At 39.0% G+C, this 17117-nt stretch overlaps 1 protein-coding gene and 1 pseudogene across 1 annotated transcript; both read right to left on the reverse strand.

Moving 5' to 3' along the window:
* LOC141335568 (MOB kinase activator 3B-like) overlaps positions 1 to 6394 on the reverse strand; it is a 22465-nt pseudogene extending 16071 nt beyond the window's left edge.
* Positions 6395 to 9873: 3479 nt separating this feature from the next.
* thap1 (THAP domain containing, apoptosis associated protein 1) lies at positions 9874 to 14033 on the reverse strand. Its single transcript, XM_073841072.1, has 3 exons — positions 13874 to 14033; positions 12702 to 12897; positions 9874 to 11100 (listed from the first exon to the last, which is right to left on the reverse strand). The coding sequence occupies exons 1-3, from the start codon at positions 13942 to 13944 to the stop codon at positions 10669 to 10671; spliced, it is 699 nt and encodes a 232-aa protein (XP_073697173.1). The 5' UTR covers positions 13945 to 14033; the 3' UTR covers positions 9874 to 10668.
* Between the last annotated feature and the right edge of the window lie 3084 nt (positions 14034 to 17117).

Genomic DNA, 17117 nt, shown 5'->3' on the forward strand with positions numbered 1-17117 from the left:
ATTCTGGACCCCTCACATCCAGCACACTCACTTTTTGAACTGTTACCATCTGGTCGGCGCTACAGAGCACCAAAACGACCAGACACAGAAACAGTTTCTTTCCTCAGGCAATCCATCTCATGAACACTTGATCATGGAACATACAACACTATCATACACTCTTTACTCATTACTCAGTTATTTTATTTAATGCACATACTTACTTACATTCAAATATTGCACCTAATATACCTGTACATAGTAAATTGAATATTTTTGTATATTGTGGTTGCTATTTTTGCACATTGTCTGTCTTGTATACTTGTATATTGTTCTTTTTATAATCTGTGTTGTCATGTCACTGTCATTCTGTAGCACTGTGGAGCTTCTGTCACTACAACAAATTCCTAGTCTGTGTAAACATACCCGCAATAAAGCTCATTCTGATTCTGATTCTGAAATTAACTTTGTAGACATATGAGTAAAACAACGACAGTGTTTTAATAGTCTTTATAGTGGTTTAGTGGATACTGAGATGTTCCTCCCTCAGTAGTGTGTAAAAAGCATTGTAAGTGAGCAGAGCTGGAATCTAGACAAAGAACAAGCTCTAATATAAGAAAGTTTTCACTTGTGTCACATGTTTTGATCACTGCATCATGTGAACATACACATGTGAAAGTAAGTACAATGTATTGACTAGTACTGCAGATATAATTCTAGAAATACTATATAATCCTGCAGTGTAGACATAAATCTTGGGTGTCATTGCGTGAATCTGTGCATCTGTTTTGCTGGAGGCCAATAGTGCCCTACAAAGTCAAAGTGCAGTAACTACGCCAACACTGAAACTGAGAAAAAATGCCTTTAAAGTTTTTACATCATATATGGTATTAGTTTGGATTTTGTAGTTACTGCAATTTTGACACTCTCGTTTCTCTGAAACTGGACAAAATTGAACCAGGAGACTTTGCCACAAGACAAAACAGTTGTTGCAAAGCCATTTTAAGCCTTAACTCATTTTGACCAAATGTGTAGTTACTGCGCTTTGCCTTTGGAGGGCAGAATAGTCGTGTAATGACATCATCCTGAAAAGATTCTCCAGCCCACATGCGGTCAACAGATTTGACACCCTATAAAACATCCAATCGGTCTACAACAAGAGATCCGAACCAAAAGACAAAGCCGGATGTCGTAAGGTGTGACGGTTTTAAGACTTTTTAAATACACCTTTAGGTTGTACTGGATTTGACGTCTCTGTTGCACAAATTAAATCTCATGTGGCTCCAATCCTAAACACTCTCCACATCGCTCTCATGGCAGGAGTCACACGATGGATCAAGACTGTTTGGACTACTGTACTTCTTTCTGAGAGGAACACAGCGAAAAACTGTTGGACAGACATTTCCGTTCATTACTAAACCTCTCGAAAGTAGTCTGGTTAAACGCTGCAGCTTCAACACTGTAGACACCAATGGCCCAGTGTGGGATCCTGGCCTGCTTTCCAACCAACACAGCGTTCAGAAGCACAGCAGGTTGGAGAGACACAGAAAGACCGGGACAGAGAGTCGTATGTGCATCCAAACGCAGTCGCTTCCAGCAGGACAAAAGCATCACGTCAGCGCAGAGATTAAAGCGCTGCTGTTTGACACAGATGTGGAGAAAGTGCAGTAACGTCCTCCACGACTGAACATCACTTACAGAGGAGAATGCGTCTGCTTCGTTCAGGCTGATGTTGGGTTTTGCCTGTTTTCTACATGTTACGAATGAGTTTTCTAGCCAGTCAATGTTTAACTATCAATCTGTGCCCTAGTTTTCTAACAGGGCAGATAACTAACCGCACATTCTTGTGACCTGAGTCACGCTGCAGAAAAAATAACAGACTGCACAATTAATCTCGTGTTAATCGCTTTGGATAAAAAGTAGCATCTGCAGATCAGCTAGTAATAAACATTCAATCTGTTTTACAGTAATGCTTTCTCAGACACTCTTATACAATACAAAGGTGTATGTTTTATCAGTTCACACCTGCATGTCTGATTATTAGTTTAATAATTATTGCCCAGATCTCTTCTGTTGTGTCTTCCTGATGAAATGGCCACGGACAGATCGATGAGGTGTGTGCATTTATAATTTCATCTCATCTGATCAACAAGATCAAGAAAAGGAAATATAGCATATCTATATGAAAACTATGTCACATTAATGTTCAGTTCTGATCTAGGAGAAAATGAACAGAAGAAGTCTGATGCTGATTCATGAAGAGGCATGTGTGAGCGGTGAACATGTGGCCCTTCACCTACAGTATCACACGCGTGTCAAAACACGCCACGCTACGCTAACATCACGCCTCTTTCAGCGCTTCTCAACTGATCTGAACCACATTCTGGACATCAAGCAGCGACCAGACTGTTTATCATACAAAATTAACAAAAATGATTTATTAGTATCTTTAATTGCATATACCCAACAAGACACAGATTTTACTCAGTTATTTTAGTTCTATACTGTCCTTAGAGTCGTCTGTTTCAGTAGTTGACAGGCACACTGAATTCTGATTAAAAATCTGGCTCAAGCCATCCTTCACACCATGTTTCATGAGCTCAACAGATGTGCTCCAAAACAAATGGATATCCTCATTCATTACTAAACCTCCTGAAAGCAGCCTGGTTAAACGCTGTAGACACAAACGGTCCAGTGTCTGATCCTGGCCTGCTTTCCACCCGAGACAGCATTCAGAAACACAGCAGGTCGGACAGACACAGGAAGAGACACACAATCCATGCATTCACTACTGGTTTTTCTCTTTTGTCTGCAATCTGATTAGAAAAGGCCAGAGATTTCAGAGTCGTGACTAGGGCTGGGCGATTTGGCCTAAAATCAAAATCTCGATTAATTGAACATTTTAACTCGATTACGATTAATGAACGATTATTTTATTTATTAATAAAATTATATTTAATTATATTTATATAATATTTATTTTTTTGCCCTCATAGTTCACTGACAAGTAGGGATGCACCGAAATTAAAATTCTTGGCCGAAACCGAAAACCGAAAAAGAGGAAACCAAGGCCGAAAACCGAAACACCGAAAGAATTATGCCAATTATTAGTACCATTCCATTTATGGCTATGACTGTGTACTAATCTTACTAGAATCAAGGCATTGCAATTGCATACATTAATATTAAAGTTTCAAAGAATAAATCAATTATATTAATTTAAACAATTATTATCAATCAAGTATTTTATTACTTGACATATACATATATTTTACTGCCTTTGTTTAAATTGTTTAAATTTGTATAACATTATCTTCTGGATCCATCACATCATAGACTATAAAAAAATTCACATTTACAACTCTACGCGTTTCTCTTCCAGCAGGAGGCGCTGTCAGACTGGTATACAAAGCAGCGCAACAAATGACTTTGAAACGTGCAGCGCTCAGATTTATTCAATGGATAGCCTTTTGAAGTTTCATCATTTCTTGTCTTTCAGTCCCCACATTTAACACCTGAAATCATAATTAATACTTTCTTAACCCCTAATAACACTGCAGTTTTCAATTAAAATTAAGAGCTTTATTTCAAGAACCGATTTTCTGAAACAAACCTTGCACAATATACGTTTCTTTTTATACGTTTCCCACCATATTCAGGGCACAAGGAAAATATTAGGTGACTAAATTAATATCAGCATATGAAGTATAATCGTCTCTCATTGTCTCTGAGAGAATGCACGTCAGATGCTGAAAATCAGTTTTCACTTTCATTTTAACATTGCGCAGTTTTCACGTTGCTTGTGTGATATCCATTGGCTCACCTCCATGGTTTAAAACATAAATATTAATAAAAATACAGTATGAAAAGACATATCTTTAAAATATTGTGACGTAACACCAACGTAAAGCTAATGTTTTTCACTCACTGAAAGCTACATCTGTCTCGATCTCTGCTCTTATCACTGCACGCACGACTGCAGACAAAACCCCTCTGGAAATTTCGGCAAAACAAGTTTTGCAAATCCAGGGTTTCTGCAGATATGAACAAGTGAAATTTAAGACTTTTTAAGACCTTTTTAATACCACCTTATATGAAATTTAAGACCTAAACCTGTAATAAATATATAATAAATAGATATTATATTACATGCATGCATGTAATATTTAATGTGTTTAATGTAAAAAGTAAACAAAATTTCATGGCTGTCATAAATTAAATTTATTACTACGATATACAGTGAACTTTTCATATCAGCAGATACTATTCCACACAAAATATCCCCATAAAAGTACCACTAGAAATATCTGATGTAAAAAAAAAATTGCGATCCTTGTTTGGAACTATTTTCGTTGGTGAAACAGTGGAAATATTTTGTCTAATATGTAAGTAACTACTTGACTAACTACTTGTTTATTGAGCTAAAATTAATGTAACATTTGTAATTGTGAGAATTTTCAGCAAAAAGCTCACTTGGTAAATTACTGAACTATATCATGTTATAAATAAACTATACATTTTAAATTTTTACCTCAGTGTGTTTCTCACAAATAGACCAGAATTACACTATCCATCATCAATTTCTGTTTACGTTGAATGTATTAAAATAGGAATCTTTCTTGCCTTTCTATGCTTCGCTAGTTGCTTTTGTCACTTCAGTTTTAATCAGGCGGTTTGTTCGGTCGGGCAAGAAAAAAAAAACATTTTAAAAGTATCTCGAAGGCTGGCGGTCAGCTAGCTCGACCTATATTTATTATTATTATTGATAACATTATATACAGAAAAGGGTAGTTTGACCTGTATTCTGCTACTGCGATTCTGTCTGAAGACGCAGTAACTTCCACAGAGAAAAAAAATCTACAGTTGTTAGCAACTGGCCTTAGCCAAGCCCTTATATTAATTTTTTTTCAAGCTAAGTATTGTTAAACTTGCACTTCCTCATAGCTAAAAAGTTAAATCCATTTTACTTCTGCGGTACAATCCGAGAGAGACTCGCGCCAATAACAGAAAGCTGATTGGCTATTGCATGTTGGTCTCATTTGTAGTTTAAATACAGCAAATTATATTTGGAATAGTGAAATAAAGAACTACAACACCATGGAAACAACAAAAAGAGAATTTAAATGAGAATTAGATGTAGCGTTACATGGACATCGGAAAAATAAGACCTGTGTAAAATTATTTAAGACCTAGAACAGCAAATTTAAGACTTTTTAAGGCCTTAAATTGTGATTTTTAAATTTTAGACTTTTTAAGACTTTCTAAGACCCCGCGGGAACCCTGAAATCGCTGTCCGTGGGTCTTTCCATACGTCCACACCGCAGACGTGTTGCTTCAGACAAGCACGTGCAGGCTGCGGTTTCTGTTTGTGTCAACATACTGTTTCGGCCGTGTTGTTTCGGTGATAAAAGTCTTTCGGCCGAAAACCGAAAATGCACTTTCAAAGTAGAAAATAAGCACTGTCTTCTAAACAAAATTACTCTTGTATATCCTGTAAATTTTTTAAGCTCTCCATGGACATGTCGGCGGAATAACGTAATGTAACGGAGCGGGGTCACGTGACTCCACACACGGTACTGTTTTTAAAGGGAAAGTAATCGAAATAATCGACCTGGAAACATTTGATCGATTATAGGTTCTGAATGTCGATTTCGATTATTTTTCGATTAATCGCCCAGCCCTAGTCGTGACCCACCAGTTGAGAAGTGCTGGTCTCTCTATCAGAGACGGTTTCCATCAGGTCCTGTGCTCTATTCATCATCTACGGTCTCGACCAGGACCAGGTTGCATAACAAAGACATCCTGGAGAGCAGGACAGGACACAACCCCCTCACCTCGCCTCATCTGATGTGTTTCAGTCTGTCTGCTGTAAAACTGTGGTCTCACTGCAATAAGAATCCAGTGCGGTTTTGCTCTTCAGTGCTACTTCAGCTGATTTGTTCACTCATCTCTAGTTCTCAACTCCTTCCTCTAGTTATGAATGAACACACTAACTAACCCATAATGAACAAACTCACCTGACTCTGACTACAAACCACGTCTAGAGACTGACTCTTGAACTATTCAAGTGAGTTCTCACATCACAAAGACTTGCTACTGGAGTTATATTTACACTTCTGTATGAGACAAAAAAGTGATTCGTTATTATCAATGCAGAAAGTTTTTTTTTTAAAAACTTTATATCTCGAAAGAAAAGTCGTGATCCGCGATAGTTAGATAAATGCATATTATACGAATTTCAAAACGCCGTGAGTCTGAAACGGGATGATGACCGCGAAACACAAAACAACACTGAAAAACACATAAACCAACCGTGATCCTGTACAATCATACGAGAACTCTGTGAAAATGCGAGAAAAGGTTGGGTAACACTTACCGCGGCTGCTGCTCCGAATGTGTTCGTGTTTGTGTGTGTAGAGAGAGAGAGAGAGAGAGAGAGAGAGAGAGAGAGAGAGAGAGAGAGAGAGAGAGAGAGAGAGAGAGAGAGAGAGAGAGAGAGAGAGAGAGAGACCCTCTAACGTCCGCGCGCTCAGTCCCGCTCGAACTAACCCTAACAGAGAGAGCTGAAGCACCACACATTAATGATTAAAACACGGTCAAAGACTTTTTCCTCATTCTCTCTACACAATTAAATTTAAAATTAAATGCGTGCGTTATTTTACTGCTGCAAGAAAAACGGCTTAGAATAAGCGAGCAGTTGCGCCATCCAGCGACCACACAGAGACTCACCGCTGATCACATTCTGTCTCATTATTGGGGTTCATTTCAGTTGTCTGATATATTTACACACACACAGCAGACCTGGGTATAACGCGTTACACAGTAACTGTATAATAGAGTAGTAAAGCGTTACTTTATTACTTTTCCTAATAACGCAGCAATCGAAGTAATTACATTTTACATTTATGTAGTTTGATTGCAGTTATGTCAATTAAATTGTTATTTAAGTTACAAATGCAGTGTTCAGAAAAAAATATGAAGTAAAATGCATTTTAAAATCATGTTTTGCGCCCTTTAATATGCAATGAAAGGTTGCCTATCATATTTTATTATTTCAGTCTGACATTACAGTTTGGGAATAGTCCAACTATTAAATGCGTACACGTTTGTCACAATAACATTAATAAAGTAATAATAAGAATCAGAATGAGATCCTCCGCTGGATTCAAGTTGCTGTTTGGTCGCATTACATTAGTATGCTTTCAGGATTAGTTTTAGGGTTTTAATGACATCATAATGTGGCCCATATGTTGTGTTTTTACTGCACTATCATAGATGAAAATGAAAAAAGAAAAGGCGAGATCACAGCCCAAATAGCACAGGGTTAGGTGCGACATTGAATATAGTTAAACTGAGCTGCTTTGCATCTTCATCACCACAGGGTCAAAATACAGCTGATTAACTGTGGCATAATTACACTCAATAGAACTGCCATTAGCCCCGCTTTAACAATTCACACAAAACTAGGAGAGAATCCATATTACAAATATTGAACTATTCTTTAAATACTGTTATTTAAATACTTTATTGTTTAAATACTATATTGTTTAAAACTAACAGAGATATTCTCCCCTATGTATTTTGTTCACAACATTATTTCCATAAATATCTAAAAAAAAAAGACACTGGTTTTTATAGTTCCTAGAAGAATAGAAGTAATTTCTTGAACTTTCTTTAAGGGTTAGGAGTAACACACAGCATGTGAACAAACAGTTTCTGTGATGAAAACAGCTGTGTTGAGTTTGTGCTGACTGCTCACAGTTTATCCTCACAAACATTTACCATAGTATTTACTACAGTAACACTGCGAGGATGAACTTATTAGTAGTCATCCTTTTCATATATGTGACCATGGACCACAAAACCAGTCATAAGGTTAAATTTGACAAAACTGAGATTTATACACCACATGAAAGCTCAATAAATAAGCTTTCTATTGATGTATGGTTTGTTAGGATAGGACAATATTTGGCTGAGATACAACTATTTGAAATCAGAAATCTAAGGGGGTAAAAAAAATCAAAAAGACTGAGAAAATCACCTTTAAAGTTGTCCAAATTAGGTTCTTAACAATGCATTTTACTAATCAAAAATTACATTTTGATATGTTTACAGTAGGAGTTTTACAAAAAATCTTCATGGAACATGAACTTTACTTAATTTCTTAATGATTTTTGGCATAAAAGAAAAATCAATAATTTTGACCCATACTATGTATTTTTGGCTATTGCTACAAATGTACCCCAGCGACTTAAGACTGGTTTTGTGGTCCAGGGTCACATATGTTCATATGCTAGAGAAATTAAAATAAGAGACTCTAAAGACTTACACATTTTGAATCATTTATCATTTCATTGATTTGAGTGCAGTAATTCATATTGTGGTGAAAACTTAATATTAGATGTCATTGTGGTCAGAGTTAGAACTAGTTAGAAGAGATACGGTGCGTTTTGAACGAATCTCTTCATTTTAAGTTGTTTGTCGCCATCTGCTGGTGTTCCCTGCTGAAAAAAACAGCATATGCTGGTTAGGTATGTTTTGGTGCTGGGATGCTGGTTTTAGCTGGTATATGCTGGTCCTTGACCAGCAACATGACCAGCATAAACCAGCAAAGGACCAGCATAAACCATCTAAAACCAGCATCCCAGCACCAAAACATACCTAACCAGCATATGCTGTTTTTTTCAGCGGGGTTATGTTTATTACAGTGGTTCCCAACCACAATCCTGGAGGCTCTCAGCCCTGCACATGTCTTTCTTATCAGACACACAGTTCAAGTCTTGCAGTCTGTACTGATATGAGCAGATGAGTTCAATCACGTTTGTTAGATGAGGGAGACATACACAACGAGCAGGACTGAGGGCCTTTAGAAACGTGGTTGGGGACCACTATTACAATAAACACAATCTTGAGCATCAAGTAGTGACTTACTCTTCTTTCTTTTTATCACTTCTGTAGACAACAGTGTTTAAATGTGAAATATAAACTTTTATGCCTGTACTTCTGCGAAAATGTAAATGTTTGTATCAGAAATAATGACCCAGCAGAAACTGTAAAGATGTTAGATACACATGAAGCGCTCTCTCACAAACACACATGTGAATGTCTCACGGTGCGACTCAAGGGTTTAACAGACATAGCTGAATCGTTGTTATTTATAGGACTGAATGGTGTTCACGATCCGGCTATTTAAATATACAAAACATAAAACAAGGGCCTCAAAGCTGCGTTTAAATGGAATGATCACGTAAGGCAAGCGGTAATCTACCACACTAATCTACCTGCACTTCGGACAGATGGATTTCTAGCACTTAAATTAAAATGTATAAAACATTTTGTTTGTGAGGTGAATGGTCCATCTTTAAAAAGATCATGGGCTTCCAGCAAAGTCCCCTGCGACGCCACTGATTGCGGTGAAGGTCTGTCAGGGTGGTGCCGTCTTTCTGACCACATATATATAGGTGCTGGTCATATAATTAGAATATCTTCAGAAAGTTGGCTTATTGAGTGCTGGACATGCTCATACTTTTCAGTTGGCCAAGATTTCTAAAAATCCTTTCTTTGTATTGGTCTTAAGTAATATTCTAATTTTCTGAGATACTGAATTGGGGTTTTCATTAGTTGTCAGTTAAAATCATCAAAATTAAAAGAAATAAACACTTGAAATATATCAGTCTGTGTGCAATGAATGTATACATTATACAAGTTTCACTTCTTGAATGGAATTAGTGAAATAAATCCACTTTTTAAAGATATTGTAATTATATGAGCAGCACCTGTACACTCATCTTTCATGAAGTGTGTTTTATACGCGTGTCTGTGCGGGACAGCAATAAAGCGTGACGTTCAGGAAGCCTGACGACTCTGAAACTCATTCAAGCACAAACACAGGTCAAGAATGAGAGCGTTGTATTGAAACAGTCAAACCACGTGAACAATTGCACTGTGACCGTAAGGCAACTATGATTGAATTTTCCCAGCATAAAATCTATTTTTACCCATATATGGCTTCAATTGATTTCACAATTATTCATGTTTTGTAAATAATAAATGAATCAGCGAGGGGTGAAAAACAACCACAAACAGCTCCAAGCCCTTCGATATGTGACTCTATGGCTCCTGAAAATGTGTTTAGTGAAGTCCAGTTTGGTCATCTTAGTACATGAATCAAATCAAAATAAACTAGTCCGTATAAATTCTAGAGGTTTAAATTAGAAAAAAGCATTTAATAACCGAACAAACACTGATCTGCTGCCATTTCAACAAATCTGCTGATAATGTGAACCTGATTTACCGAAGCGTTTGTCGTGGAGTCAGCGTCGTTTCCAGCGTCGGTCGAGGTTCCGACGCACAGACTATTCTCACAAGCGCTAAAGGGTTTAGTTCCTCTGAATCCTCTCACACAGTTATTGCATGTGGAGTTTGTTCTGCTCTGAAGCGGACGATCCACTCCTGAAAGCACATTCAGTTCCACAAAGATCTGTGATCAGAACCAACCTCAACACCTACACAGCAGCTAAATGTCATTCTGTGTGACCAGTGTCCATCTGAACCTCCTTCATTGGAAGAGAACATCGCACAGCAGAAGCGTCTGTCGTTCACGCGGATTCAGACACGAGTCACGATTGACAGAAGAAATAAAACCCCAAAATGAAAAGCTAAAACCATTTAAAACCGTTCCTCCGTCTCTCACAACGCGCCGATCGTCTCTATTCCTTTCAGGACGTCGTAGATCTCTTTGGGCAGGATAACGTAGCTTTCTCCCAGCGCCGCGTCCTTCCCGGCCTTCTGGACCTCGCTCATGGCTCTGAAGCGTTCCAGCTGCCTCTCCTGACGCCGGCATTTCTGCTGCACCGTCTTCAGTCTCTTGCGCAGCTTCTCCAGCTGCTCCTGCAGTTGCTCGATGCGTCTCTTCTGCTGAACCGTGTCCTCCACCGTGTAGTTGTGGTCACAGGAGACGAAGGCGCTGGTGTGGAGGTCCGGGCCGGGCTCCGGCAGGGCTGCGGACGGGCAGAGCTCCGCTTCGGACGGACGCGCCGGCGGCGTCTCTTCGGCGTCAGACAGAGGGAGGCTCAGAGAAAAGTCCATGTCTGGGCTGAATGTTTCCTCCAGAGACGCTGCCTGTGAACAACAAAGGGCAAAAGATGTTTTTCGTTCTTAGCAAATGTGCTTATGTTGAGTTTTACAGACCTCATATGATGGGAAATCATAGAAAACAAACCCTAATTCGAAGAAAAAAATACTCACTTGAGGTGTTTTTTGACTTGTGGGAGAAAAGATTCAGTGATTAATGGGAGATGGAAACACATTTGCAGAATAAATTCTCTCCATTTGCATCAAAAAAGTAACGTGAGCGTGCGACGGGACGCATAGCCTGACTAACCATCGGACCGATCCGTTGAAATGGTCATTCTGAAATGGCAGAGCAAGGTCAAAAGTATTTCTTTCCAAAACTTAAACTTAGTCTTACACGACTGTGCTTCCAAACAGCAGGAATCCTCCTCCGAAAGCAATGACTGCATTTATTGTGTTTTGTCTGCTGGCTCAATGTGCAAGTAATTTATTATACGTGACAATTATTATATTCAATGGCTTCTGCTGCTTTTTTTAGTGATATTTAGTGCCAGTTTTTCAGGAAGCGACAATTTTGTTCTCTTTGACTGGTTGGATGGAAACAGTGCTTACTGGCAAATGTTTTAAGCGATATTCCAAATTTGTGCCTAAGTTAAATTTGCAACTTTGGATGAAAACCTGGCTGATGAAAACATTCTGTAACTTTCATAACACCTGGTCTCCAGTCCAAGAAGAGCAGGTCCGTCTGTCTAAAATGAGCCAATCACAGGAGCTCAATGCTAAATACAGGAGAACATGAGGTCCAAAGTGTTTTGTGATCCAATCACTCAAACCACATCTGGAGGCAGTCAAAAACACACACACGACCAGTGTATCATTAGTGTTCATGTTTCAAATGCATTCTGGGTAAAAGTGAAAGATGTCTGCTCAATATGTCACCTAACTGTTGTATTGAAACAGCCGTTTTACACTTTACCAGTTTGACATTAATGGGTCAGTTTATCCAAAAAATAAACTTCTGTCATTTACTCGTAAGACTCACTTTATGCTGTGATTGGCTGCCATTTTTAATGAAATTCAACGAAAGTGGACAGTGGTCCACCATGATCAAGCTCCAAAAGTATCATCAAGCTCTTGTTTCTAAGACAGACTCAACAGAACCAATGGCATTTGATGTTCCAGACATCAAATAAGAGCAATGAGTCTGAAGATCTGCAAGAGACAGTTTTCCTGAATCCTCCCATAAATCACATGACTTTTTTTTTATTGGCCACAAATCCTACAGATTGCTTTAATGATTCTGGAGATTTTTTTTAAATGAGGTCATTTGGGTCTAACTAATTAGTTACAATGGTTAGTTAGACAAGGGTCAGAGATAAAAATAAATAATAAATAAACAAACCTAATGATATTATGAACCAGCCTCTTTAAATGTTTATTACCGTTTGTAAATCCCTGTGTAGGTTTTCTTTTGACGTTTCTAGTTTCAAATGCGTGACTAACTCGAGATTCTGTGATGTGACGTCGCATAAAACACATATGAAAACCACCCAGAAACACAAGAGGTTTGGATTTGTTTCTGGCCTTATTGTGTGAGAAAGTGAAGGATGTGAGTGGAATAAATGAGGTTTGGAGCACTATAGCGATACCTGCATCTGTAGTTTGCTGAAAGTGAAGAGGGACGGCACGGCGTTGTCCTTCAGCACACGGTTGTTGCATTCTCGTTTGAAACAGTCTTTGGTGAAGTGCTGAGAGCAGATGTTGCTGTATTTGGTGGGTTTGAAGTTTCTTCTCTTCATAGCGGACACCCATTTCCCACAGACATCCGGCCGGGCCAGAGGAAACCTAACCAAAGATAACAGAAAATCACTAATAACCTCACTAATTAACTCAAAATGGATTTATTCAGATTATCTTCAAATCACTATTAACCAAAGTAAAAAAACACATCAAAGACAACACATCAGCGGTGGAGGACAACTAACATACACAAAGCACATACAATACACAGGAAATATAACAAATACATCATTCACCCATCTATGAAATGTGCAGATTACCCGAGACGGTTAACATATCTGTAATAGGATGGATGACATATCTGTTTGCCTTTATCATACCTTCAGTCGCCAACCCTAACCCACAACCTTCAGTATTGTTTATTAAATAAGTCTAAGTGAATACTGTATAATATAGGGCTTCACTTCTTTTCAGCAATTTGACGTGCACAGCATTTGCTGTCATTAAAAGATGATTGTCATTAAAAATGATCATTGACTGGTTATCATTTACTCCCCTCATGCATGACTTTCACAAAAGAAGATATTGGGAATGTTTGGAAGCAAACAGTTTTGACTTTGTGTGTCTGGATAACAACAACAAACCACTGAGGCATTTCTCAAAGTATCTTCTTTTATTTTCCACAAAAGAAAGTCATACAGGTTTGAAGCGACATGAGGAGAAGTAAATGAAGTCAGAATGATCACTTACATAATCACAGAAAACTAGTGGACACAACACAAATATTGATTGTCAAAACACATGAACGATCGACCATTGCAGCTGACCTTCGCTGGAAAACAAATCAGTCTCGCTGTGAAGTTTGTCGCCAATAAATTCACATGAAAGCTGGAACAGCTGCTGCTGAAGAGCAGAATATGAACTAAACTAAAGCAAACAAACCCTGTCTAGAACTGATGAACTAAAGTTGACTAAAATGAACAAACCGACCCCAGACACGCCACCAGAGAACTATGGAAACAAAACAACATCGTGCTTCGATCGAAACATATTCAACAACACACGGATGAGTGGAGCTCACTTATGAAAGGAGATGTTTTTATCTTTGTGGTATCTGTTTTTGCATCCGTACGCCGAGCAGGACTGGACCATGTTTCACTGCGATCTGAAATATAGGATGATCAGGAATAATATTCGCTCTCGAGCTTCTGTGGGAACAGGATCACGTCGCCTGTACTTTACATGGCTGACTGCAGCGACTGAGATCTCGCTCGATGTTTGTGTTTCTGTGAGGATCTGGCTCTTCTCCTGCAGGCGGCGCTCAGAGGCTCATCAAACCCGACGCTCCGTAGATCGGCTCCGCATCTCACCGCGGCTTCTTCCTTCCGGCAGACATTTAAACCCCAACTCTTGTCATCTTTTAACTATGTGAAGTCCAATACGAAACGTACACATGCGAATCCTCCCCAGCAATCGCCATAAAACGTTTGTAAATAGACAGGTCCAGTCACCACAATGGAGTGTGATTGAGCGATCCTGAGCAGCGCTGAGAAAAGCAACGGGTATCAGCTGACGAAGCCGTTTAATAAGAGCCGCTCCAGCAACGGTCTGGCCATTAACGCCAGATTACAGGCATTTGCCCGCTTTACACACAGTCAACAGTTAAAATATACAATAATAACTTAAAATGAGATCATTATTATTTAGACCCATCCTACCTGATAAATTAGAGCGGAAGTCCGGGCCGCCAAGCCCCGCCCTACACATATTCGCTACATGATAATTTCTATTCAACACACTTATTTTATTTCAGTGCTTGAGCTGCGTGAGAATCCCTCACATCTGATTGGCTGCTCATGGGAAAGGGCTCAGCCTTCTATATGATGACACCAGGAGGTCATCGGGTCACTGGCTGCCAGCTAAATAAATGGATGCATCTGTTGATGTGTTTGCAGTGACGGCTGGGAAGAATTTGTCAACAAGACACACACATTAATATCGATCAAACCAATAAAACAGTGCAGGAGGTTTATATATATATATATGTTGATAATAATGCGGTCATACACAGATGATATTCCCTAGACATCTTAAAAAGTACCTATGGATAATGAATGAGGTGTCATAATCCAATCCCATACATGTTCCAATATAGTCAATGGAGTCAAATACAGACTGTGAGCGCGTTTCTAAAGGACAGAAGACTCCCGTCTATATCTCACCTGTGTGAAGATGAGCTCATCACCCACAACTTGTTTTCAGAGCCTTCATTAATATATATGTTGTCAATATTTTGGCTAACTTTAGTGATATTAAGTTCTTTTATCATGTTGTCAGAGGTACATATGATGATTTTTTTTTTTAGAAAAAATAATTAAAAGGGGGAAAACAGTCATAATTATTATTATTATTTATTTTTTATACAGCGCTTTTTACAATACAAGTTGTGTCAAAGCAACCTTACAGTATTAAAATAATAAGATAAAATGTCAATAAAAGTGCAAAAGTTCCATATTGCAGCAAAGTCAAATTGGAGAGGACTCATCTGGTTCCCATGGCCTTGTGCCGGTGGCTGTTTAGGGTAGGAGTTCTTTCTGATGATCTGTCCCTGGGGCTCATCTAGTTGACACAGTATCCGCTGACATTCGGCTGTAGGTGTTTATCCACCTCTTGGTACGGACTGGATCCGGGGGACTGCAGTGACCATCTGATCTGGATATGGACTGGATCTGGTGGCTATGGTGACCTGGGAATAAGAAACAAACAGACTAATATTAATGTAGATGCAAGAGTTCCAAGTTGCCACAAAATCAGATTGGAGAGGACTCATCTGGTTTTCGCAGTCTTGCGTCGGTGGCCGTCTAGGTGATGGGGTCTTCACTGATGATCTGTCTCTGGGGCTCATCTAGTTGATGTGGTCTCTGCTGACATTCAGGGCTGTAAAGGATATCTCTGGGTGCTGATGGGTACAGACTGGATCCGGGGGACTGCAGTGAACGTCTGATCTGGATACATGATCGGTGGCTACGGTGACCTCGGAATAAGAAGGAAAGATACTAGTATTAGCGTAGATGGCATTCTTCTTCTGATGCAACGAGTACATCAGGTGTTTTGGGAAGTGTCCCTGGTTCCGGTTGACCTAAATAATGCAGCCTAACAATCCTTTAACGGATTTGGATTGGAAAATGTATTAAGTGTAGGCCAGGTTAAAGAGATGGGTCTTTAATCTAGAACAGAACAGAAAACAGAAACATTGAATATTAGTGAGTAAAATAAAGCATAAGTTATTTTGTCAGCTTTATTGCTATGTTGCTTTAAATTACTTTTTGGAGTAGCCCTACCGTCTCTCACTGGTGTTTTCTCTTTTTTTAAGTGTAATTTATAGAAATGTTTCAAAACGATTAATTAATTCAGATTTGTGACTGAAGCACACAGATGTTTTTGCAGCTTCGTTCTGAACCTCATTTGGACTGAGAGTAGAATGACTGAAGGACTGAATAACATTGTGTTGTGCTTTATTATGTGCAGAGGTGCGTCGTACTGTACGCGGTGGGTTTGTATTTGTGGTGTAAACAGGAAAAAGAGATACACACTAGAACAGGAAACCTGGTGAGTTGCGATGCATGTGACAGATAGAAACGATTTGTTTACTCACATGGAATGAGTGTGAGACGTGCAGCCGCTCCAACACACGCTATACCTGCGTCTGACTGATCTCTGATGCTGCAGTCGAAGCGTCTGATGAGGTATGTCAGCTTTTACACTTATCAAACAACCTGGCTTACACTCATAAGTATTTCAGGTGCTTCGGTGCTTTGACACAGTTTAATGCTCTCTAAGTGAACGAAACATTCATTCAGTTTGTCTCATTATTATATGTGCATCTTGACTATGCTGTCCAGTTTGATCAAGTTGGTTTAAATAAAAAAATCAAGTTAAAGTTGACAATCCAAAGTTGTCCATGAGTAGCTTTGTCTCCTTATGAACATGCTGTATTTCTGCCCAAGGCTTTCATACCTATACTTTCTTAAATGACACCCTTATAAGAGTAAACTTTCATTATGATGAATCATATGAGGGACTGGGGAAACGTCTGTGGTCTGTTGTACCACGAGAGGGCAGTAAAGCCTCACCAAAGCCTGTATTTGTGATCTGTAGGCCCTCGAAGCCCCGTCCAGATTTAGGGATTCTGCTTGGTGACACCACAGGACACTTGATATGGAATGGATTAGACTGATGATAGAATTCACAGCTCATTAAATGTATATTGCCCAGAAACACGTTAGAAATAGAGCTCTAAGTCTATTGTGACTATTTAACCCCGA

This window comes from Garra rufa, chromosome 5, assembly GCF_049309525.1.
Source record: "Garra rufa chromosome 5, GarRuf1.0, whole genome shotgun sequence".
NCBI lineage: Eukaryota > Metazoa > Chordata > Actinopteri > Cypriniformes > Cyprinidae > Garra > Garra rufa.